We start from the raw sequence: 20,014 nt of genomic DNA, 5'->3' as shown, positions 1-20,014 counted from the left end.
ATTCTAAGGCATGTAATGACGCACGGCAAATAAATTTACCGTTATATTTGGTGCGGGACAGGATCCAGAACCTCGACCGTTCGAGGAACTCCTTCCTGGCGTAGAATTTCTTGATGCTCTCGAAGTCGTTTAGTATTACAATACTGGCTGCGTTCACCCGTATCCTGGCAAAAAATAAACAAGAGATCTTGATGAGCTGGAAAACTATGATGTAAATCTTACGAAGGCAATGTCACTGTAGTTTTTCTTCACAAGAAAATTAAGGACTCTGGAGAGAGAGAAAAAGGGATGGAACGCACCTGTAGCTCCTTCGACCAGAAAAGGGCGGAGGTGGTCAAGGCTCTAACGGAAAGTTCGGGTGAAAGGAGAGAGGAAGGGTATAGCTTTTATTTTTTTATACAACCGCATGGTGACGGTTCTGGATCTTCTGCAGGAGCGACAAACCAGGGAATATTATATGGGGCAAAGAAATCCTATATGGCGGTTGACAATGGTATTCACGTGTAGGGCACGCATTATTCTTCACTGCTTCCCGCGAAGTGATTTGCAGGACAGGGGGGGGGGGGGGGTGGAGAATGTGTTTGGCGAGAGAGTTTACATACAATGCTACGGATATTCTTGACGCGATACTAAAAGAGGCACACTCTTTCGCCCGGTTGTATCAGCGCTGCCTCGAAAGCGTGTGCTGTGAGATCAGAGTTGAATGAGCTGAAAAAGACTACCTACAGACTCAACAGCAACCTAAGCGGTTGCTTAGCTGCTGCGCTTTAGCAAATGTACCTTTTAGGTGTAGCCGATTTCACTCGGTTGCCTGGGCATACACACCAGTATCTTGGCCACAAAACCTATCGATATCCTGCATATTGGTTGATTTTGTTATGATTGAGGCTAAAATGAAAATTCTTGTGTGTCCAGCTTGAGGGGCACATTAAACGGAGTATTACCAATTACGTTTCTACTCCACCTTAATAATTAGGCTGTGACCTTGTTTCTCAAACCAGCTCAGGCAGAGTCACTGAACAGGCAGTATGCACATGATCGAACAGTCGTTTACGTCACTACTTAGCCCTCTGCTGCGGCACACATTTAACCATCGAGCACCCACCGCGTGTGACCGTTCCGCCCCCCCCCCCCCCCCCCCCCAAAAAAAAAATACGGTCGCAATTCCGCCTTGGGCTAGTGTATGTCCAGCGCAGCTGTTGTAAACCACTCCAACTGCTGATGGGCGGGGCTATGAAATATTTCACGTCGTCTCGGTGGGCCTGTCACTTGCGCTCGGGTCCTCTGATGGCAAATCCTTTGTCCTGCTTCGGCTGACTCATGCGACCGGCGTCTGGGACAAGAACTGCTCCATTTAGTGTGACGTTAGGATATTGATACCGGCAGCCAAAGGCGCACACCAAAGCAGGGCAGAGACGACGCGTGTCCCACCCCGCGTTTGATAAATGACCGCCTTTGGGAGACATCACCGTGCTAACCCCCCGGCGCCCCGTGGACACGTCGCCTCTGCGCGCGAAAAAGCACGAAAAAGCACCCAGCTCTGCCGTCCCTCCCACGCCGCTTTTGCAAATTTTTTCGCGAGAAGTTAGTATGATCAAATAAAATTAGTAGTGGCTTAGCTCTGTTATGCCAGGATATACGTAGCATCAGCTAAGGTTCAGCAATCCAGTCCAATCCAGTCCAGTCCAGTCCAGTCCTGTCCAGTCACTGCTCCTCGCGCATGCTCAGCACGGCTCTTCACGATCCACGCGAAACGGCTATCCAGCGGCTCCGGTGCAGCGTCATACTTGGCTACTGCGCAATTGAGGCGCACACCTGGGCACGCGCCGGCGCCAGTGCGTCTGCCGCGGCTATGACGCAACACAATCCAACACAATCCACTTTAATCCAATTCAATTCAAATCCAAGCCAAGCCAAGCCAATCCAGTCCAATCCAATCTAATGTCCCGCGCGCTGGCGCTGAACGGCCCTTCACGGCACTCGCGAAACTGCTCAAACTCGGCCAGTGTAGCTTACGCTACAAAAACGGATTGCAGTTTTGGGCTCTTCTCTGGATTGCGCATGAAACGGTGACCACACGCAGGCGCTTGTCCGCTCGATTCTACGCGTTACTAGAGTTCCTGTATATAGCTCCCCTAGGGGAGCAGAGTTGCACGTCCATCCGCCATCTTGAGTTCCAGGTCGTGCGGGAAAGCCACCCTTCTCGCGTGAAAAAGCTGCCGCTGGGCCGTCGCGCCAGTGGCAGCGGCGAGGGGGAGTGGCGAGGAGCGGCCGGGCAAAAACTAACGCACAATATTGGACCGCTTATCAGATGAGCGGCCGCCGCTCCGCCGCTTCCACAACCGCCGATGCCCAGTTGCGCAGAACTGACTGTGCGCAGCACTGAAAGCGGCCTTTCTGCCGTACTGGAACCCGCGGCATGTGGCAATCAGACGCGCAACTCTTGCGCTACGCGATATACAGGAACTCTACAGGAACTCTACGCGCTAGCGCACCCGTGCGCCACCTCGCGACGGCCAGAGATTGGGCGCGAGGCGAAGCGCCTCGCCGGCACCAATCAGAGCCTCCGCTCGACGCGCATGCGTTTCCCGGGCCGGGCGGGCTGCTGCGGCCGCGGGTGAATACGCCGGTGGCCGCAGCCGACAACCGCGACAACGTGGCTGCCGCAAAGTTCCCGTCTCCTTGTTGTGATAAATCGGCGTAGTTTCGTCGTTAGCCGCAAGGGTTTATAGGGTGTGTATGCGTTTCCTCCGTGTCGCACCAGCAAAATACGCCATTGGCGAACTCAAGCCCGTACTACATGGAGCGATTTCGCCTGCGAATTCGCTGATGCGGCGCCGCTCGTGCGGTAAAACCACCTTTTTTCGTTGCTGCGGCAAAGTGCCAAACATTTGAAGCGGTCGAGCAAACGCCGCTCGTGCGGCGTGTGCGGCGTAGAGGGGCCGGACCTGCGGCCAATAGGAGCAGTGAGAAACTCTATGCTCGGAACCACTTGCACGCTTGGAAACCAGATGGCGTTGCTTGTATGAGCGCGACAAAAGCGCGGGCACACCAAAACGTTTGTCTTCTCTGCTGTGTGTGCGTATATTGATAAAGAATTGGCGATTCTTATATAAAACCGCAAATAAACTTATATTTACCGCAAACCAGGCTGAAACAACGTGCAAGAAAGTAAAATAAAACCACCCTTGTTAAAATCACAACAACCTTTGGTGGTGGCAAACTTAATTCAGTCTGCAAAGAAGGCGCATCTGAAATGCGAAAATCGCGGCGTTCGCAGGCCCCATGTAGACGACAATTCCAGGCATTGCGAACTTCGCAAGTGCGAATGTTCGTTCCAGCGGATTCGCAGGCGAAATTCGCCCCATGTAGAACGGGATTCACGGAGATGAAACTTCGTCAGCCCGTCAGCCGGAGCAAACATGGCCTTCCGCCGTCATGTGTGCCTAGCGACGTAGCGATGCTGTTGTGTTTTAGTTCGAAGCTGGCATTAAAGGTACTGTTTCTCTGCTGTAAGACGAAAAGCGGAAGTTTATGTGTGTTACCATGACAGTCTAAGAGAGTTGGGCGCCGTACGGTTGGGCCATATCGACAAGGCGGCCCCGTCAAGCGCGGGGCGGCGCACGCTCGCGCGCCTCCGTAGCCTTCGTGTGGGTGCGTGCCCTCTCCCTCGTCAAGCGCTTGGGCGCGTAGACACGAGAACGCGTGTGGAATCGAGCGCTCAGGCGCGGGCGCGTGCGTGTGGTTACCGCTTTACTCATAAAAACATCAGGAAAATTGCCTCCATCTCTCCGCGAGGAAACCCTGGTGTTATGCGGCGCATCTGGGGGTTCAATTGGCGTTTCCATTGGGTTGAAGGAGAGGAGACCGCGGAGGAGAGTCGCGCATGCGCGCACATGCGCACCGGAGCAGCTGTTAACGCAGCGTCAACGCAGAGAAGCGCGCGCCAACCAAGCGCGCCAGCTGTCGTTATGCTAATGCGCCGGAGTGGGAGTGTTGTACACAGCTGTGAGAGAGGCGAACGGAGGAGGGCTGAGGACGGACGCCGCCGCCGCCGACGACGACGCAGGAGGGACATGCCTCAGATAAAGAGATGCGCCGCATCTAAAAACAATGAATCCGCAGGCACACTCATGTTCGATGTCGTTGAATCAGCTAGCAGAGGTGGTCTCGAAACTTTCCGATGGCACACAATATTCACCGCCGGCAGAGGGAAATAAATGTATTGCTTGGCTCTGGGCAGCACCAAGAACTCTTCAAGAGACATTTACCGGTCATTCTTTCCTTTCCCTTCTACAGCTTACAACAATTACAACCATAACTATGTTGTAGATAAATGCCGGCAAAGCTTACGTTCGTTTATTTTTTCCAGCCTGCCTACATGTCCTTGTGCTAACTTTAGTGTTCATGGACATATAAGCCAGATGGAGCAAACAATGGATAGAATTTCGGACAATTACCGCCAAATACAGGTTCACTCATAAGCTGCGCCACTTCCGGAGTTTGTGCGATACTTGCCAACGGTCAGCCAAATCGCGATACTTTTTGGCTATTTTAGGATACTTCGCGGGCTTGTTTTGTGTCTGATTATTTTTTGCTTATTTTGTCTCTAGTCACCAGTGTTTCGCATTTGCACTATTATAACGAACATTTTTTTTAGCTTCGCCAATTAGGCATCTTCTGGAGATACATGACTTTGCATGGTTGGTGCTGTCTGGTATTTGGCAAAAAATGCTTTCACATGAGCCTTAATAATCACATGGATATCCTTATACCCACCAGGTTAGGATGCCGCAATGAATTACCTTTGATTCGGGTGAGATCGCTCCATAAGTCAGAAGTAGAATAGCAATGTAAAAGCCTAAAAACAACAGTGTGGCTGCTAAATATATATCTATTCCTTCCAAAAAATTACCTTTTGAGAAATTCCCAGAGCCAAAATGGATAATAAACACAACACCGCCTTCCGTGTGCAAAGCTACGTGCTTCCTTTCCTTTATGGTTGTGACTTTGTGCCACAGATTATTAATATTCGATGAACTGAGCAATTTAAATATTTTACTTAGTTCTGGCGGAAAGTACCAGATGAACAGTAAACACCCAACTTAAAATCAGCGACACCATGTGCGCCTGCGTGCGCATGCTCCGTGAGTGATGCAGGCGCTCTCCTTATTACAGCCAGTTATTTACTGCTGCAACCGACATTGGGGGCAGTGCAACACACATTAGAACGTGCATTCCTACATTTTTTTTCGTAGCTCATGGTGTGAAATTGCGGAGGAAGGCACGTGGCACAGAACGCAAAAACAATGCACAATCGCCAAATTGCAATTTTGTTCAGAAAACTGTAATATATAGTTCAGGTGACCCCGATTACTGATTGCACAACAAATAACGAAGTATACAAGTTATACAAGCGCGGCAGAGTGAGCAGTGGGTGGCTGGGCACATTGACCATTTCAGACATTTAAGAAAAGTTACCGCGATCCCACCTCAATCTTGCCCCCGTGGCTGTTCATCAGCATTTTCGTGGTGGCAACCTACGCGTTTTTACAGACATTGCTAACTGCAGAATGTTGGCCAAGCCACCTTTTAAAGATGACCGGGTCAAACGCCGCAAGCGCCAATGATCCCACTGAGGCACCAAATGAGAGTTTTTGAATATTGTCGTCCTCCAAAGCTAAACTCACCATTACCCAAACGAAAGTGCTTGCTTTAGCTGCCCTCGACTCCCTACATGGAAGCCATTTATTTTACAGCCCCCTTGAGGTTAGGATACGACTCGGAATTTTTACTGATGTAGTGACGGGACATAATTATCTTACAATGCTGTCATTGACTGGGTAACATTTGTGCCCTCAAAACCGTTCCTTTAACACCGCGATTTATTTTGTGCTACGATTTTAAAATGTACTCTGAATTCACAAAGTTTACTTACTCCTAACTCGTACTGATCAGCGATGGGCAATTTTTAATTGCCCCACATGATTTCCCTCATCGAACCCGCCGCGGTAGCTCAGTGGCTAAGGCGTTGCGCTGCTGAGCACGAGGTCGCGGGTTCAATTCCCGGCCGCGGGGGCCGCTTTTCTGATGGAGGCGAAAAGCAAAAACGCCCGTGTGTATGAGATTTCGGCGCACGATAAAGATCCCCAGGTGGTCGAAATTAATCCGGAGCCCTCCACTACGGCGCGCCTCATCGCCTGCGTTGCGTCGGTGCGTTAAACCCCACGATCAATCAATTTCCCTCATCGAGACCTTTAATTGGACATCCCACGCACACTCGCGCAATTTCTTTCACTTTTAGCCTAATTTATAACTTTCCATGATTACCTTATGAGAATAACCAGGAAGCATCTTTTGATTTGTCCCACCTGATTCCCCTTATCAAAACTTTCAATTTGATACCCCTTACGCCCAAGCAGTATCTTTTTGATTTTTAACCCAATCAATCATTCACCATAGCTATAATGATTATGACCAGGATGCATTCTTTCTTTGTGTAACGTTATTTCCCTAATCAAAACGCTTATTTTATACCCCACACACCTACAGCGCATCACTATGAATTTCGACCCTATCTATGACTCACCATGACTATGTCATGATTAGGACCAGAAAGCATTTTTTTATCTGTCCACGTGATTACCCTCATCGACACCTTGAATTTGACACTACAGATGCCCCAGCGGCACATCACTTTCAATTATAACCCTATTTATTTATTTATTTATTTATTTGCAATACCCTCAGGGCCAAAAGGCATTACAGAGGGGAGTGGTTGCAAAAGAAAACACAAAAGTTTTACAAAATGCAGCTGTGAATATTACATTGAGCAGAAGTTCCTAATTATATAGTTTTAGCTAACAGGCTTTATGGCAAACAAAGGCGCGGGAATTATGAAAATTAGACCAAGAAAGGAAAAACGACAAGAAAATAAATACTGTACAGGAACAACACAACATCAGGTAATACTCAGGATCCTCCTGAGTCATACCTATGTATGACTCAGGGGGATTTTGGTACGATTATAACCAGGACGCATTTTTTATTTCTCCCATGTGATTCTCCTCATCAAGACGTTTAACTCGACACCCCATACGCCCAGCGGGATAACTATGATTTTCAATTCAATTTATGGCTCACCATGCCTATGTCATGGTTATGAACAGGAGCATTCTTTATTTGTGTAACGTTATTTCCCTAATCAAAACGCTCATTTTATACCCCTGACACCTACACCGCATCACTATGAATTTCGACCCAATTTATGACTTACCATGACTAGGATTAGGACCAGAAAGAACTAGGATTAGGATTAGGACTAGGATTAGGACTAGGATTAGGACCATGACTAGGACCAGAAAGCATTTTTTATATGTCCACTTGGTTACCCTCATCGAGATCTTGAATTTGACACCCCAGATGCACCAGCGGCACATCACTCTGAATTTTAACCCTATGTATGACTCACGAGGATTTTGTCACGATTATAACAAGGAGGCATTTTTTATTTCTCCCATATGATTCTCCTCATCAAGACTTTCAACTCGACACCCCATATGCCCAGCAGCAGAACTATGATTTTTAATCCAATATATGACTCACCATGACTGTGTCATGATTATGGCCAGGATGCATTATTTCTTTGTCCGCGGTTATTTCCCTAATCGAAACACTTATTTTATACTCCTCACGCCTACGCGCCATCACTATGAATTTCAACAGATTCTATGACTCACCGTGGCTGTGTCATGATTATGACCAGAAACATTTTCATTTTTCCATCTTGATTTACATCGTCGAGACCTTATTTTGAAAACCCACATGTCCTAGCGCACATCACTGAATTTAACCCAATCTATGACGCACCATGACGGCGTCATGATTACAACAGGCAGCAATTTTTATTTTTAGAAAACAAATCCCCTCATCGGGAACTTCAGTTAGATACCCCACATGCCCTAGGGGCATAACTATAAATTTTAAACCAAACTGCCTCACCATGGCTACGTCATTATTACGACCAGGATGCATTTCTTATTTGTCCAACGGTATTCCCTAATCGAAACTTTTAATTTGATACCAAATACGCCAAGAAGCATCACCATAAATTTCAACTGAAGTTATAACACCCCATGACTATGTCATGATTATGACCAGGAATCATTTTTTATTTGTTCCACGTGACTTCCCTCAATGAGACCTGCAATTTGATACCCCACATGTCCTAGCGGCACATCTCTTTGAATTGTAACCCAACATATGACTCATCATGACAGTGTCATATTATATCTAGGAAGCATTTTTAATTTTTGTGCCACGTGATTTCCCTCATGGATACCCTCAATTTCATACCCCACATGCCGTAGCAGTGCCTCACTTTGAATTTGAACCCAATGAATGAATCACCATGACAGTGTCATGGTTATACCAAGGAAGAAATTTTTTATTTGTCCCACTTGTATTTACTAGTCGAGGCCTTCAATTTGATACTTCAGTCACTCTGAAGGCATCATTTTGAATTTTAACCGAATCTCTGACTGGCGATGACTCTCATGATGCGGTCAGTAATTAAGCTAAACGCGCGTCACCGGGACTTCATTCTTAAAAAAAGCACATGTGCGTATCATATGACTAAAATTATTTGACAGGTTACAAGCGGTTGCAGATTTTGATAACACGGAAACTTTATGCGCGTTGCACGTGGGTGCACCATGACCAGTCCAGGCCATTTTGACGATTTTTGCACGTGTGACGCTGTAGACCATCGCCAGCTGCGACACCTGTCCCAGGTCAGGCCCCTATCATCAAGCAAGTATACAAACAAAATTAGCAGTGGCTTAGCTCGGCTATGCCAGGATATACGTAGCGTGAGCTAAGGTTCAGCACCCCTACTCCAATTGGACTGGATTTCAATCCAACACAATCCAATTTAATCCAATCCAATCCAATCGAAATCAAATGCAATCCAAGCCAATCCAATCCAATCCAAGCCAATCCGATCCGATCCCATCCAAACCAGTCCAATGCTTCTCGCGCTTGCGCAGAACGGCCCTTCAGGGCACACGCGAAACCGATCAACCTCGGCCAGTGTAGCTTACGCTACAATAACAGCCACTCGCATGAACGCTTGAGCTTCACAGACTCGTGGGAACAGTTGGCTTTGCCACAACGCGTCTTTTCTGGATGCAGAACATGAATGGACAGGACCCCAACCATAAACAGCTACGATGTAAATGAAGTGAGCGCGCGTCACCTTTCTCAATGTACGTAGCTGCTCAGCCGGGTCCCAGCGCACGCTCGAGCCAACAAGCAGCCTATATCAAGGGTTTGGTATCAAATACATGCTTACATTTGCTTGTAAGCAGTGCTGGACCTCATGGTCTCGCATGTATACCTGTATTATATCCACAGCGGAAATTATTTACGACCGCATTGGAGTTACAAGGTCATCTCTTTCTAACCAAACGTGCAAATTTGAGCACACGAGTTTGCGCCCGTATGTTTCATGAACCCGCATGAATTTTCCAAACTCTGAATCTATATGAGTTCTGAGTCCATCTTAGTCTGTCTGAGTTCTGAGTCCATTTTGAGTTCTGAGCCCGAGGGTGTTTTGAGTCCATTTTTACCCCAGTGAATTCCTAGTCCATTTGGATTTCTGAGTTCATCCAAGCTATGAGCCCGGTCGAGTTCTGAGTCATTGTTGAGTTTTGAGCCGGAGTGAGTTCAGAGTCCATTTTAAGTTCTGAGCTCAAGTGAGTTCAGATTCCATTTGAGTTCTGAGAGCGAATTGAATTCTCAGCCCGTGTGAATTCTGAGTTTTGCGCTCGCAGTGAGTTAAAGTGAGCATAGATAAATTATTTAGCAATGAGTGTGAGTTTGAGAGAGACGTGATTCCAAAAATAAATTTGTGAGTGAGTGTGAATGCGCTGGTCCATCTTTGCCAAGGTATGGTGTAGAGAAGAGGTGGTGTTCTCGGAAATTCTGAACGGGCACTGAAGAAAATGAGACATTAACCAGTTCTTTATAATGCACAGAGATGGTGCATGTTCATATGGTATGTCCCTACTTATGGGGATGTTCAATTTGTAGAAGTGCGTACGATGGATCGTTATGCAGGCCTTTTTTCGTCAATAAAATCGCTTCGTCAGGACTATGTGTCAGGGGTACGTAGCACGTATACGAGTCCCACCGTGAGCCCCCACACGGGCCCCACTTTCCCGGTGCATGTGTGTGCCTTGCGGAAGTTTTTGACGTGGTCCCTATAGTAAACTCATTTACTTTATAGACTCCTTACAGAATGAACCTCGCAATTAAGCGCAAAAAATACGTATGATTGCCGTGCAATCATAAAAAGAAGTGCAGAGATAGCACAGCGGCAAAGCAGTGGGCTGGTACTCTACATGTGGGGTCTTCAATTCAAATACCATTGGAGCGTCAATGTGTTTTTTCTATTTATTCTTAGCTACGACGGTGATATTATTGAACAGAAAACTACGAGGACAACAACAACGACCCCTTTTCTACGCAGAACGGGACACCTAAGGCTTTGGCCTTAATTGAAAATTATCCTATGAGCACTGGCTGCAGGACCAGGTGTGGACAAGCTTGTTTTGATTGACAAGGAATACAATGTGCTACCTTTCTTTATATAAGGAATTTGGCATCTCAGGCCACGCTACAATTTTGTCTGCTTGGAACTTGTTGCCATTACTGAAAAATTAGTGTTTAATGGGCGCATTTTAAATTACCTCCTTCTTGCCTGTATTAATCTGAGACCACGTCTCTGGTACCAGCTACGAGGAAGCAGCCAATTCTGAAAGTAAGAAAACAATTTTTACTTGAAGTAAATATTGTAAAAGTTTGGAACCGGTGGCCCAAACTAAAACCTATGCAGGCTCTTCAAGCCGCTAATATCCTTATGCCGCGTACATCATTGTCAACTGGTTTATTGTTGGTTTTCCTGACGCAAGTGGCCAGGTTTCAAAAATTCATAAACACTTGAAGCATCGGTGGTTTGAGAAAAGGAGGGAAGCGATTTGTTCTTAATTTTACGAACATAGTGGTGTCTGTGCGAGGGAGCCGAGAGATGGTGCAGCGTACCGGGCGCCCTGAAGCTTCTGGTGTGGTTAGCGTATGATTCATGCAAATTACCCTATATTTTTGAAAATAGATATTTGGTATTGACTTTTTTCTATAAAACAATGTTATTGTTTCGCGGAAGCTGGATGTAACTTTTGCCAGGAAGGACCAAAAATATTAAAACAAGGTGATGACATCTCCTCTACAATCAGCCCAAATTCCGGTACCTAATTCGTGCGCGGTCCTTGCATGTCGCGCGAGAAATTGAGCTTTGTCGGCTAAAAGAAGTCTTGTTCGTTTTTTTTCGGGAAGCTGTACTGACGCCGTGCCTCCCTCTCAGGTCATATAAAATTTCGGGGACGAAACAATGTACCTCAATAGAGATTTGTGGCGTTCTGTTTGTGTAGTCATCGCGGTGGAAATACAAAAGTGGGAGTCTTTATGATCAGTGTCACCAGTGCCCGCTAGCCGGGGGGTGACGGAGAGCGTTAGAGAATAGGTACTTGAGAATTTAAAACATGCGGCGGTGACCACGCCAGCATAGTGATTTCTATGAAAATAAATGAGGGGAAAAGTCGGCCCTTCCATGAAGCGCAGCAGGCATTTACTGGGCTGGTGTTATTAAATTGCTATGGGTGCGGGGATCACGGCGCCCTCGTTACTCCCTCCTTGTTAGCGTTCCCGTAGCGACTCTGCTAAGTGACGTGCGCGAGAGACACATCCCGTTCATGACAGGTTGTCTCTGCCCGGTGACGGAAATTTTCCCACTACGGTAACCGGTTCCGGCCCTTCAACTGTGGCCCTCGGGCACTGTAGTTTCAAGTAAACATGTGGCGCCACCCCGGTAGCGGCGTTTGAATTTCTTCAAAGAACAAAATAAACACTACAGCAATTCGCCACGGGGCTCAATTTAAACAACCTGAAAATTACTACACAACAATTACCGTGTTTTATTACGTACACAGTTGTTATAATCATAGAAACATTCTACTGACGAGTTCCGCGGAAATATAAGCTGAAATATTTTAGAAAGCACCCCTTCTCCAATAAAAGCTGACGACAGTACACGGATGAGGTGCCTGGGAGGCAGACATGAACAACGCACATAGCACCAGAGAAGAAATAAAAAGAACCGATCCATAGGCGCATTTTCGTATCTCCACTCTACTTGGCTTGAGACCGCTTCGATAATATGGCGTGAATCCAACCAAATGGTACGAGTGCCTATTTTTCAGCTCTTCAAACAGCCTCTGTTGTCAGTATAACTATGCACGCATCAGTAAATACATCGACCATTCCACAAATATGCATGCTTGCATTGCATGTAGTCATAACAGCAAAATATGAAGACAGCTTGCAAATGAAAACATTAGAAACGTAAATGTTTACGCTACACAGCGAGTCAACAATAAACAGATGGACACACACCAGCCACAATTCTGAGGTGCACAACTAGTTTTATTGAAATGATAATCAAATATCTCAAACTTATGTTCCTGTACAACTCGTAGTTTGCGTTTCTGCCACAGTAGGTGAAAGGAAACGATGTTAAGAGGACCTTGTTGAAGTGCAAAATATTTTCGCTGACAAAGATAACATACACGAGGACAACTATTCACGCTGGCATGTAGTTACACGAACATCAAGTACAACTCTTTCAGCTATGAAACAATCTCCATTATTCCAAATGGTCTTTTCAAAGCAAAGCTTTCTACCTCTACCTGCCAACGGTTCTTTCGTGGCGTGCGGGACAAGAAACTCCCAACCCGGCTGGGGTTGGGGTGGGAGCTTTTCACGGACGGAGCACAGTGTAGACCGCGCGGCGATAGGGCGCTATTACCCAGCGTTCCCCGCACGCAGGTGACTGCTCGCACTGGCGGGCGCGTCGGCGGGACGGCTTTGTCGTCTGCTTTAGCGACAGTTGATATGGGCCTGTTTTGGCGCTGCTTCGCGTCCATTGTGGGCTTTCTTCGCACGGCTTGATTAACTTTTAAAGCAGAGCATTCTAGCTCTACCAGCGAACGGTTATTTCGTGGCGTACGGGACAGGAAACTCCCAACGCCGCTGCGGAGGGAAGGGCGGTTTTAACTCACGGAGCACAGTGTAGATGGCACGGCTAATTTCCCCAGCGTTCCACGAGCGCTCACGCCGGCGGACGCATCGACGTGACCCAGCTTGGTCGTCGGCTTTAGCGACTGTTGCTTTGGGCCTGTTTAGGCGCAGCTACGCGTCAATGGCGCGCTTCCTTCACACGGCTTGGTTCAATTGTTTGACAGCACCTCCTGAACAACCCGGACACGACGGAAGTAAGTGGTTGTACGGCAAAGATACGGTAGATTAGTTTTCAGGGCACAAAAATAAAATGTAGAGACCATATACTGACATCCGGCCGTTACACAAACACTACCTTCTGCGCACTGCTTGCCACGAATTAATGGGACTCCGTTTTCTTAATTGGTGAATACGAATGGGTTTTAACAGGCACTACAATAGGCAAAAGGAGCAACTGGCTCTGATACAAGTAGCAATTGTAAGAGTTCCCTCAGCTTCCTCGCAATTCTCAAACTTACTAAACTAACTAGTTTAAATCGGTATAATTGGGAATCAGTAAGCTCACATGCGAAATTTTTTCGCTGTCTGCACTTGTGTCGAGCTGTGGTGTAACCGCAATCTAGCATATCAGGATGGCTAGGTTCCGCGGTCTCACCCTTCGAAAGACGCTCCTCTTCGTTTTCTTTCTGGCGACGCACGTGCGTGTTACAGCGGCGGCGTCCGCTGCTTTAGCCCGAACGTGGCCGACGCTTATGCGTTCCTGACGCCGCCCCCGCTAATTCTAGGTAATGGCAGGCAGACGCTCCTATTTCACTCTTTGTAGAGCCATGTGTGGGAATTCAGGTGACGTCGCTTGGGCAATTGTTCTGGGTGTCGTTAAAAGCTTTGCTTTCCAGCCTACTTCACAGCGTGAATTGGAGCCATTTTTTTAATCGGCACTCCGAATGCGAGAGAGACGATTTGAGCACAGCTATAGCTCCTGTTGTGCGCTCCACCACATCTGTGCCCGTGTGATGTCGAACGATAAACAATAAGGTAAATAAACGTTTAGAGGCTTTCATGCTCCCTCACGCGCATCTACGTCCAAAAATATTCCCATAAAAAGTACAAGTTCATAAATCTATCAAAGCACTCAAAAAAGCATCGGGATATTTTTATCAGCCCATCCAACGAACTCATCGTAGTCTCAACAGTTTGAGGTAGAGTTTAGCCAAGAATTTACATTTTCAAATACCTGCCTCTACAAACGTGAATCTTCGGGCTGTTGAAGCCGCATACCCTTCGTGTCGCAATATACACATAAACCTTTCACCGCGATTTCACCCACACAACAGACATCAAATCACTTCGTGGCACGTAGAAGCCACATTGAAGTTACACGGGAGAAATTCGTTCCTGCAAGCCCAGTGAAAGTCGCGTCGCTGGTCTTCTCTCCAAGCTGTCCGCCAAATGATGCCAGTTATGTCAGTTATTGTTACGCGCTGACAAGGGCCTAAAGTCTAAAGCCCAACAAACCAAATCGTTGCCGGGGCCGCTGCAACATTGCGCCTTAATATATTGCTCTTGCTGGGACGAGGGACCCCACAGAACAGGAGCACAGGAGTGTCTCCAATGGTGGAAGGTTCGGGGCTTCCCTCTAACACCCATTATCGCTTCCAGAAGGCGATGCACACACACTCGCATCCATAGAAATAATATACTGACTCCTCCTGCACTGCGCTTTCTTTTCGTAAGTGGGCTCGCGGGGTGTGAAATTTTTGTTTTTTTCTTTCATTTCGGCGACGCCGCTGGTGTTTTTTCTTTTCGACCGTGAAATTCTTGTTGTTGCCTGAAACCCATCCTTCATTTGTGCAACCACTGTTATTAGTTCTGGTGTATTGCTTTGTAATGTGGCAGAAGTATCACCCACTAGCATTCTTTCCTATTTACCCCCCTTACTCCATGTTCAATAATAGAGTCTGTAAGGTATTTTTAAATAAATAAATAAATAATAAACAAACAAACAAATAAATAAATAAATAAATAAATAAATAAATAAATAAATAAATAAATAAATAAATAAATAAATAAATAAATAAATAAATAAATAAATAAATAAATAAATAAATAAATAAATTGAAGCCGTTCCGAAATGGCAGCGTGTTCATACGGCGCGGAAACAGACCCGCGCTTGCTTACCCCCGACTTTATTTTGATGAATCGCTTTCCTGTCGCCCTTTCGAAACCCTGTCTCTTTATGCAAGTACCGTTTGGCTGTTTGTATTGCATTGCAAAAGAATCGCGGCCATTGTTTCTTTCTTGTGCTTATATGCGTACACTGCCGAATGAGACGCTACGGGACATCGCCTGCTCGCGAAATTCAGAAGTTACGTTTTCGTTGTCGGCAAGGTGGCGCGGAACACAGCAAATCAGTGGCGCCACCATACCAGCGCGAAAAGCCCATAGGGTCACCAATTGACGAAGACTCGCGAGGAAGATTAAGAGAAGGAGATTGGCCATTTGACATGGGGAACGCACAGCGAATGGACATTTCTATGATTTCGGAGCACAATCTCACTGCCGCACGTGCGGCGCCCTGCGCTCCTTTATTTTTTCCGCCAGTCAGAGCACCTCGATCTCTAGAGCGTTGCTTAATGCTTCGCTTCCATGTTATTGTTATAGCCTACAACTAGTCTGTACACAGTAAGTGTTTCCGGGGTGCAGTTAACGCAGCTCGTGATGTTTTACCCTGCCACACCCTGTCTTCTTTGCCTCTCCCCTTTGTTTTTCTACGGAAATGACGGACACGCTTTCTGAGCACGGATGGCCGTGGGGTAGTGAATAAGTGTTTTGTGGACATATAACCCCATACGTCATAGCTTGGGTGATGCGCTTAGTATTTTTGGCTATTGCTGCATGCTGTTCACCATCAACGGCTAATGTGGAATGAGGCATGTGTATTTGTTGCAGGCGGCACTGTGGAGGCACGCGTCCGAGCAGTCGCTCCGCGGAGCCGACGTTCTTGTGAGTGAGAGTCGGTGATGAACAATGGATGGGTACCAGGTGCACATGTGTGAAAACCTAGTGAACGCAGGACGCAGATGTATCCAACTTTCCGGGATACTGGCCTGAAGGAATGGCTCCAATTTATATTTTGTTCGAGGCGTACGTGTGTGGCTGACTCAGTCGTTCTCAGTTAAATACGATACATGCACTGATCGTGTGCTATGCTCCAGAGGCTCTAAAAAAGTGGGAAAAGGTAATACTGCAATATTACCTTTTCTTAAAGGGGCCATGTAGACCATGAATGCGTAAAGGAGCCATGGAGACAAAATACGAGTTGGGTTTATTAGAAAGACTGCTTAGTCCCGATAACAATGATATCAATACCATCGCAATCTTCAATCAAATAACGGAGATATGAAAGAAAACGTGTGAAGCAGTCGTGACCCCCTCGCCAATTTCCCGCAACTTTTCTATGACGTCACGGAACCTTGTTTGCGTGATTGGCGGCCCCCTAACTGACCTGTCGTGATGACACATGACTGGACGTCTGTAATGGGGCCTCTAGTTCCATTTGACCGCATCACTTGAATGCTAACGTGCAGTTAACGCACTGAAAATTATGTGTTATTGTTGGCCCGTATGTCGTCATTCTTGCTCATAACACGTCACTGTGGCGCAAAATTTGAAAATTTTTAAATACTTCTTGCTTTTTTTTCGTTAAAAAAACATCTTTTGTGGCTGTAATGGAGCTGAGTGAGATACTGAATCCTAGTTCTTTCAAATTAAACGAAGTTGTATGTTCTCTTCATGGCTCCTTTAAAGGGGCCATGAAGACAAAGTACAAGTTTGTTTTATTCGAAAGATTTCTTGTTGTATAGTGCCCCCAGTGCGTGTGCGGAAGCAAACGGTGCTTTAGTCACTACGAAATTAACCAATTTAAGCTAAAATGTTGATTCTCGCGCCGAAACATGCGTTGGAACGACTTTTGCAATGACATCATCAGAGCAGGTTTTCAGATAAACTTGGTGTGGAGCAGAGACAGGGTTACTGTTAGTAAACGTAGATGGCGCCGCCACACCGCGGCAAGCCGTTTTCTGCCTTCGGTTTGTTTGTGACCGTATTTAAACCTAGTTTGTTTTTGTACATGGAGAAAATAATCGTTTCGTGAAACATGGTGCTCGCTCCGACAAATATAGTCACGTAAGAAACCGTCGCTTACGCCAATCGGCAGGTGTCGTCGCAGACAACCCCAAATCCCCGCAGTGCTGTGCATCTAAATGAAGCATTGTGCGCGCAGTACCAACAGCAGTACGCATCGGTATTTTTATCTTTACGTGTGCTTTTGTAACTTCCGCTGTTCGTCCCACCATCCTTACTGATATAAAAAGAATGTTCCCTTCGTTTAAGCGCAAATAGCTCGCTCGGCAAGCTTACAATTTTTGCCTAATTTGCGCTTGCTTTTCCGGCGTCCATCAATCCCAGAGCTGGCTGTTATGACATCCTGGGTTCTGTTGCGGCAAATGAGCTAGTGGGTCGCATGGCCATTCCCTTTTTTTTCTAATTACACAGCTTATTTGAGCGAAGTTGGGTGGGGTCAGCATGATTCTAACGAGGCAATCTTTTGAATGAACCACACTTGCATTTTGTCTTCATGGCCCCTTTAAGCAAGCGTTGACTGTGCCTCGAGCCCGTGTTCGTAGGAGTGAGACGCGCCGTAATGAAGCCGCGCCCTAATGCGGCCGACGTACACCTGAATCTCGGACAAACGTGCATGCGTAAATGGAATTTTTTTTTTCAAGAAACACACCGGGTCGGAGCAGTGATCGTGAATTCAGCGGTGCAGTCCCCATGCCACCACTGCAGCCAAAAATAATCAATCAATTCTAATGTAATGCTTGAGTAACAGTGGCGTTGCTCCAGAAACCAGTCTTAATAAACGAAATCGAGGAGCGTTGATCTAGTAAATACGATGGCAATGCCAGAGAAGTCCCAGGCATAGGCCGGGGCGCTCACGACCCACAGCAGGTAGTATAAGCTGCCGAACGAGCTGGCACGAAGACACTGAACCAACAAGAAAGAGAACAACAAGAAGACCTGGGCACTCCCAAAGGACATACGCGTTGCCTGGGACGGGAGGCGAGCACTTGCTGTTCTTTGTGGCTGCGCCGTTTCTGCTTCGAAACGAGTGGAAACTTCGGCATCACAGCTTTCCCTGGAATGACGTGTGCAGTGCTTGCGCAATAAAAAAATTGGCGCAGCCTGCACCAGTGGTGCAAAGCTTGAGAAACCACAGTGCTTGGGGTCGACCTATCTCTCTCCACACTGACAGCAGATTCAAGGAGCGAGGGAGCAGAAGGAGCAAGTCTGTACACGTTAGTCTCCCGGGGAGCCGCAACCCAAGGCTGTCACCCTCAACATTAGTGGCCGCCAAGACGCCATCGCCACCGATCGAGTCAAGACCTCTTACATTACATTACATTCCTTCTACCCATCTAAGGCTTACCCGTCTCCAAAACCCCACCAAGGAACTTGCAAGCTCAGCCGACCAAAAACGACGTGTGGGCAATGCAACGGCCTCCGGCTCTACGGGGTGGAGCGCTGTAGGGACCGGCGCTCCATGGGTCAGCCACGTAGAAGGCGATGACGACGAAGGCGGGAGCTCCTCACGTGGGGCAAGCCAATGCGCAAGCCTGTACGACGCCAGGCCCTTCTCACGAGGCGCACGCTCACGTGTGCTCGGCATTTTTTTGCTAAAGCCACTTCGCGAAGGTTGTGCCGGCGCCTCACGCAGGGGAAGGTTTTTCCTTGGTACTTATTTTGCTAACGCCATCGAACCAAGCTCAAGCTTAAGCAGCCGTGCTCTTAATTACTGCGTAGCCATTTGACCGTTCAATGCGGTGGGAATGCCAGAATGAGCTGGCGCACGCGGCCTACCACAGCTAGCAGTGACAGCCAAATGAGGTAGAAGAAAGGAACTACACCGGGGTGGATGCCACCCATGTTCTGCTGAGGAAGTGCTCTTTGTGTCTGAGGCAGAATTACCAGAATCGCTGCACTTGTACTGTTTTAGCGTGACTAGTGCCGGATGATGTTGTTTCTATCCGACATGCGTGTAGAAAACACATCTCTACCGTACATGATGAGGACAAAAAAAATACGTTTGAGTGCAATACTAAATGACTCCTACTGCCGCCGCAACAAATACCAAAGACAAAAAAAAATTCTGGGCCATCACCAATAACGTTTAACCTGGGGAGCGGTGAAGCATGCATTGTATCAGTGTATTCAAAGATTGTAGGTATCTCTTTTGCCACACGGCGAGCGCTGATTGGGTGCCGGAGAAGCGCCGGTGAGAGGCACAATCGCGCATTTGCCGAGGCGATGGCGCCCCCACTTGCGTTGAACCGGATTTAAGCAATTCCCCATCTGCCCCTGTTTGGGTAGTGGCAGGGGTCAATGCGAGCGCAGTGCAAGGACCATCCTCGGTGATCAACGAGGCCCCGGCATCAGGAAAGAGTGCCTTTTTTTGCTTCGACCGACCACAACTGATCAGGCCTGGCTTCAAACGCCGTAGGGTACTTGAGTGTAACACAAATTATAGCTCGTCTACAAACAGCTTCTGCTTGTGCTTGACGATTTCTGAAGCGGACAGGGAGCATTACACAAATTCTTAAATTGTGTTCCTTATTTGTAACCGTTTTTATTCATTATACACGTTCAGTACCCGTTAAGTTGTAGCGCGAGGCGTTGGAAAACGAGTGTCCCGGTGTTTTAGTACTATGGCCACTTGAGAATACGGTGACATGAGACGCCGAGCGCCCCAGCCCCTAAGGAGCTCCGCCCCTAAAATCTCGCACCCCTCCGTCTAACGACGACGATGGTTGAACTCGAAGCT

The 20,014-nt window shown here is 47.2% G+C and overlaps 1 protein-coding gene across 3 annotated transcripts in view; it reads right to left on the bottom strand.

The window, feature by feature from the left end:
- Window positions 1-20,014, bottom strand: part of LOC144179334 (cytochrome P450 2F3-like) — a 123,692-nt gene that overhangs the window by 84,106 nt on the left and 19,572 nt on the right. For all 3 annotated transcript variants that reach the window (XM_077707631.1, XM_077707649.1, XM_077707638.1), the window contains exon 3: window positions 40-164. In XM_077707631.1, coding sequence (XP_077563757.1) covers window positions 40-164 — 125 coding nt within the window. The remainder of the gene's footprint in view (window positions 1-39; window positions 165-20,014) is intronic.

This window comes from Haemaphysalis longicornis, unplaced genomic scaffold (assembly GCF_048455015.1).
Source record: "Haemaphysalis longicornis isolate Haplotype H1 unplaced genomic scaffold, Haemaphysalis longicornis Haplotype H1 scaffold_1, whole genome shotgun sequence".
NCBI classification, from domain to species: Eukaryota; Metazoa; Arthropoda; class Arachnida; order Ixodida; family Ixodidae; genus Haemaphysalis; species Haemaphysalis longicornis.
The sequence above is the reverse complement of the archived record's forward strand: the minus strand, read 5'-3'. Positions and strand labels throughout refer to the sequence as shown.